The 2,500-nt window shown below is 37.7% G+C and overlaps 1 protein-coding gene across 1 annotated transcript in view; it reads right to left on the reverse strand.

The window, feature by feature from the left end:
- LOC125032156 (laccase-2-like) overlaps positions 1–2,500 on the reverse strand; it is a gene marked incomplete at its 5' end in the record, with an annotated part of 41,082 nt that overhangs the window by 1,660 nt on the left and 36,922 nt on the right. The window contains 2 exon segments of the mRNA XM_047623231.1: positions 712–809; positions 1,507–1,725. Of these exon segments, the coding sequence (XP_047479187.1) occupies positions 712–809; positions 1,507–1,725 (317 nt within the window).

Raw genomic sequence — 2,500 nt, forward strand, 5'->3', positions numbered from 1 at the left:
TATATTTCTTACAGATTATAATCTATCATACCTTTTCGTATTTCTTTATTTATTTCTATCCTCTTATAGTTCACGTACTCATAAACAGCATTTGAACTTTCAAGCCTTCTTCACCAGAACCATGATAGTCTCCTCCCACACACAACTTATCCATGGTAGTCTGATCACAGTTATAACCTGTCCATGATAGTCTCTTCTCACACAAACCCTTTAGATGGTAGTCTCTCTCTCACACACACACTTTACATGGCAGTCTCTCTCTCTCACACACACTTTATTACATAGTAGTGTCTCTCTCTCACACACACACTTTACATGGTAGTGTCTCTCTCACACTCACACTTTACATGGTAGTGTCTCTCTCTCACACACTTTATATGTCAGTCTCTCTCTCACACATACACTTTACATGGTAGTGTTTCTCTCTCACACACACTTTACATGGTTGTGTTTCTCTCACACACACACACTTTACATGGCAGTGTCTCTTCACACACACTTTACATGGTAGTGTCTCTTCACACACACTTTACATGGTAGTGTCTCTCTCACACTCACACTTTACATGGCAGTCTCTCTCTCTCACACACACTTTACATGGCAGTGTCTCTCTCTCACACACACTTTACATGGTAGTGTCTCTCTCACACACACATTTTAGTGTCTCTCTCACATACAAAGCCTATATATGGAAGTCTCCCTCCCACTCACCTTTTTCATGGTCGTTTCTTCCCCTAAGCGTCCCATGGCTAGCACCTTGAACGTATGGCCGTGTAGATGGAAAGGATGATTGGCCCAGTATACAACACCTGGAAAAAAGACATTGAACTTTTAGGGATAGAACGCGGAATGAACCAAATGATTATTTACTGAATTTATGTAAGTTTTAGGGGAACTTATGTAAGTTTTAGGTGAATTTAGGTAATATTTAAGGGATGGGACACGATTTGAAGTTAATAATCGTGTGTTGAACCTATTTATGTACGTTTTAATTGATGTTAGGTATTTTATGTGGATTTTAGGTAATGATAAAATGTCATTTTGGGTAATTTTAAGAGACATTTAGGTATCTGATGTTAGTCTTTTCATTTTAGGTATTGATGATAGATATTATGTAATGTTGTAGAGGTTATATCAAACGTTCTTAATAAGTTTTAGGAAATGAAGTCAGCTGGCATAAGGTATTATCGTGGATTTTGTTCTATGTAACTGAAAATCCTTTGGTGTTACTGAATATTTGTTTTGAGTTCTGGGTTATATTGTATGTATGCGCGTATGTATGTATGTATGTATGTATGTATGTATGTATGTATGTATGTATGTATGTATGTATGTATGTATGTATGTATGTATGCATGTATGCACGTATGCACGTATGCACGTATGCACGTATGAACGTATGAACGTATGCACGTATGCATGCATGCATGCATGCATGCATGCATGCATGTATGTATGTATGTATATAAGTATGTACGTATGTATATATTTACTTCACGAACTCACCCTCATCCACCAACACGAGCTCTATGAGCCTGTCCTTCTCGACGCTGAGGACATGGGGGCAGTAGCAGAAGGAGTCTGCGCACACCTTGCCCTTGGAAGTGGCGTTGCAGAAGTCCCTCTCGACGTCCACGCCCTCGGGTTGCGAGAGAGGAGGCACGCTGGGGAGTCTCAGGCTGATGTCGTTGATCTGGGGGAGGTACACGCGGTGGCTCCTCTGCACTGTGGGCGAAAGGGAGGGTTAGGCTTAGTGGCTATGGTGGTCAGCTGTGCGTTTTTTTTTATTTTATTGTGGTTGTTCTTTTTATTACTTTTATCGTGATTTGATTTCTTGTTTGTTTTATTTGGGGTCGTTTTTATATATTTGTTTTGTTGTGGTGGATTTCTTTTAATCGTTCGGTTCTGTGTATGGTATGCTCTCCTGTTTTGATCTTGGTGAATACCGTTTGTTATTTGCCGTGTCTATGGGAGGTCCTCAACACGTTTTCCACGGCGAATTCTTCATTCTTATCCGTCCTATCTATGGTAGTTCCTAATCATTTCTTATTCATGGTGTGAATTTCCATCTTTTTCGTCCGGTTTATTATCCCTTTTACTCACTCAAGTTACAAGTGATACAAGTTACTAAGTTCCTATACTCAGACATCTTTTCAGTGATAGCTAAATTCTTTCTCATCTTATCATTGACATTTGCTTCACTCACTCCCTTTGTACATAAGTTATCTTATATCTTATCATTAGAAACTATGTTCAGTATAAGTTATAAGAAAGGGTACTTTACTATATCCAAAAATGCATAAGAAAATATTATATTCTATGGAAGATAATCCCATAAATATGAAAATGAAAGTCACTATACTCTACTGGTCATATATATTACTGAAGTTATATTAATAATTTCCATTATTCTGGAGACAAACTTAAAAAAAAAAGGAAAAAGTAAAACAAACAGAAGGAAAGCATTAATAAGGGAAACATGATATATGAATTAATTAAG

This window comes from Penaeus chinensis, chromosome 2, assembly GCF_019202785.1.
Source record: "Penaeus chinensis breed Huanghai No. 1 chromosome 2, ASM1920278v2, whole genome shotgun sequence".
Lineage (NCBI taxonomy): Eukaryota > Metazoa > Arthropoda > Malacostraca > Decapoda > Penaeidae > Penaeus > Penaeus chinensis.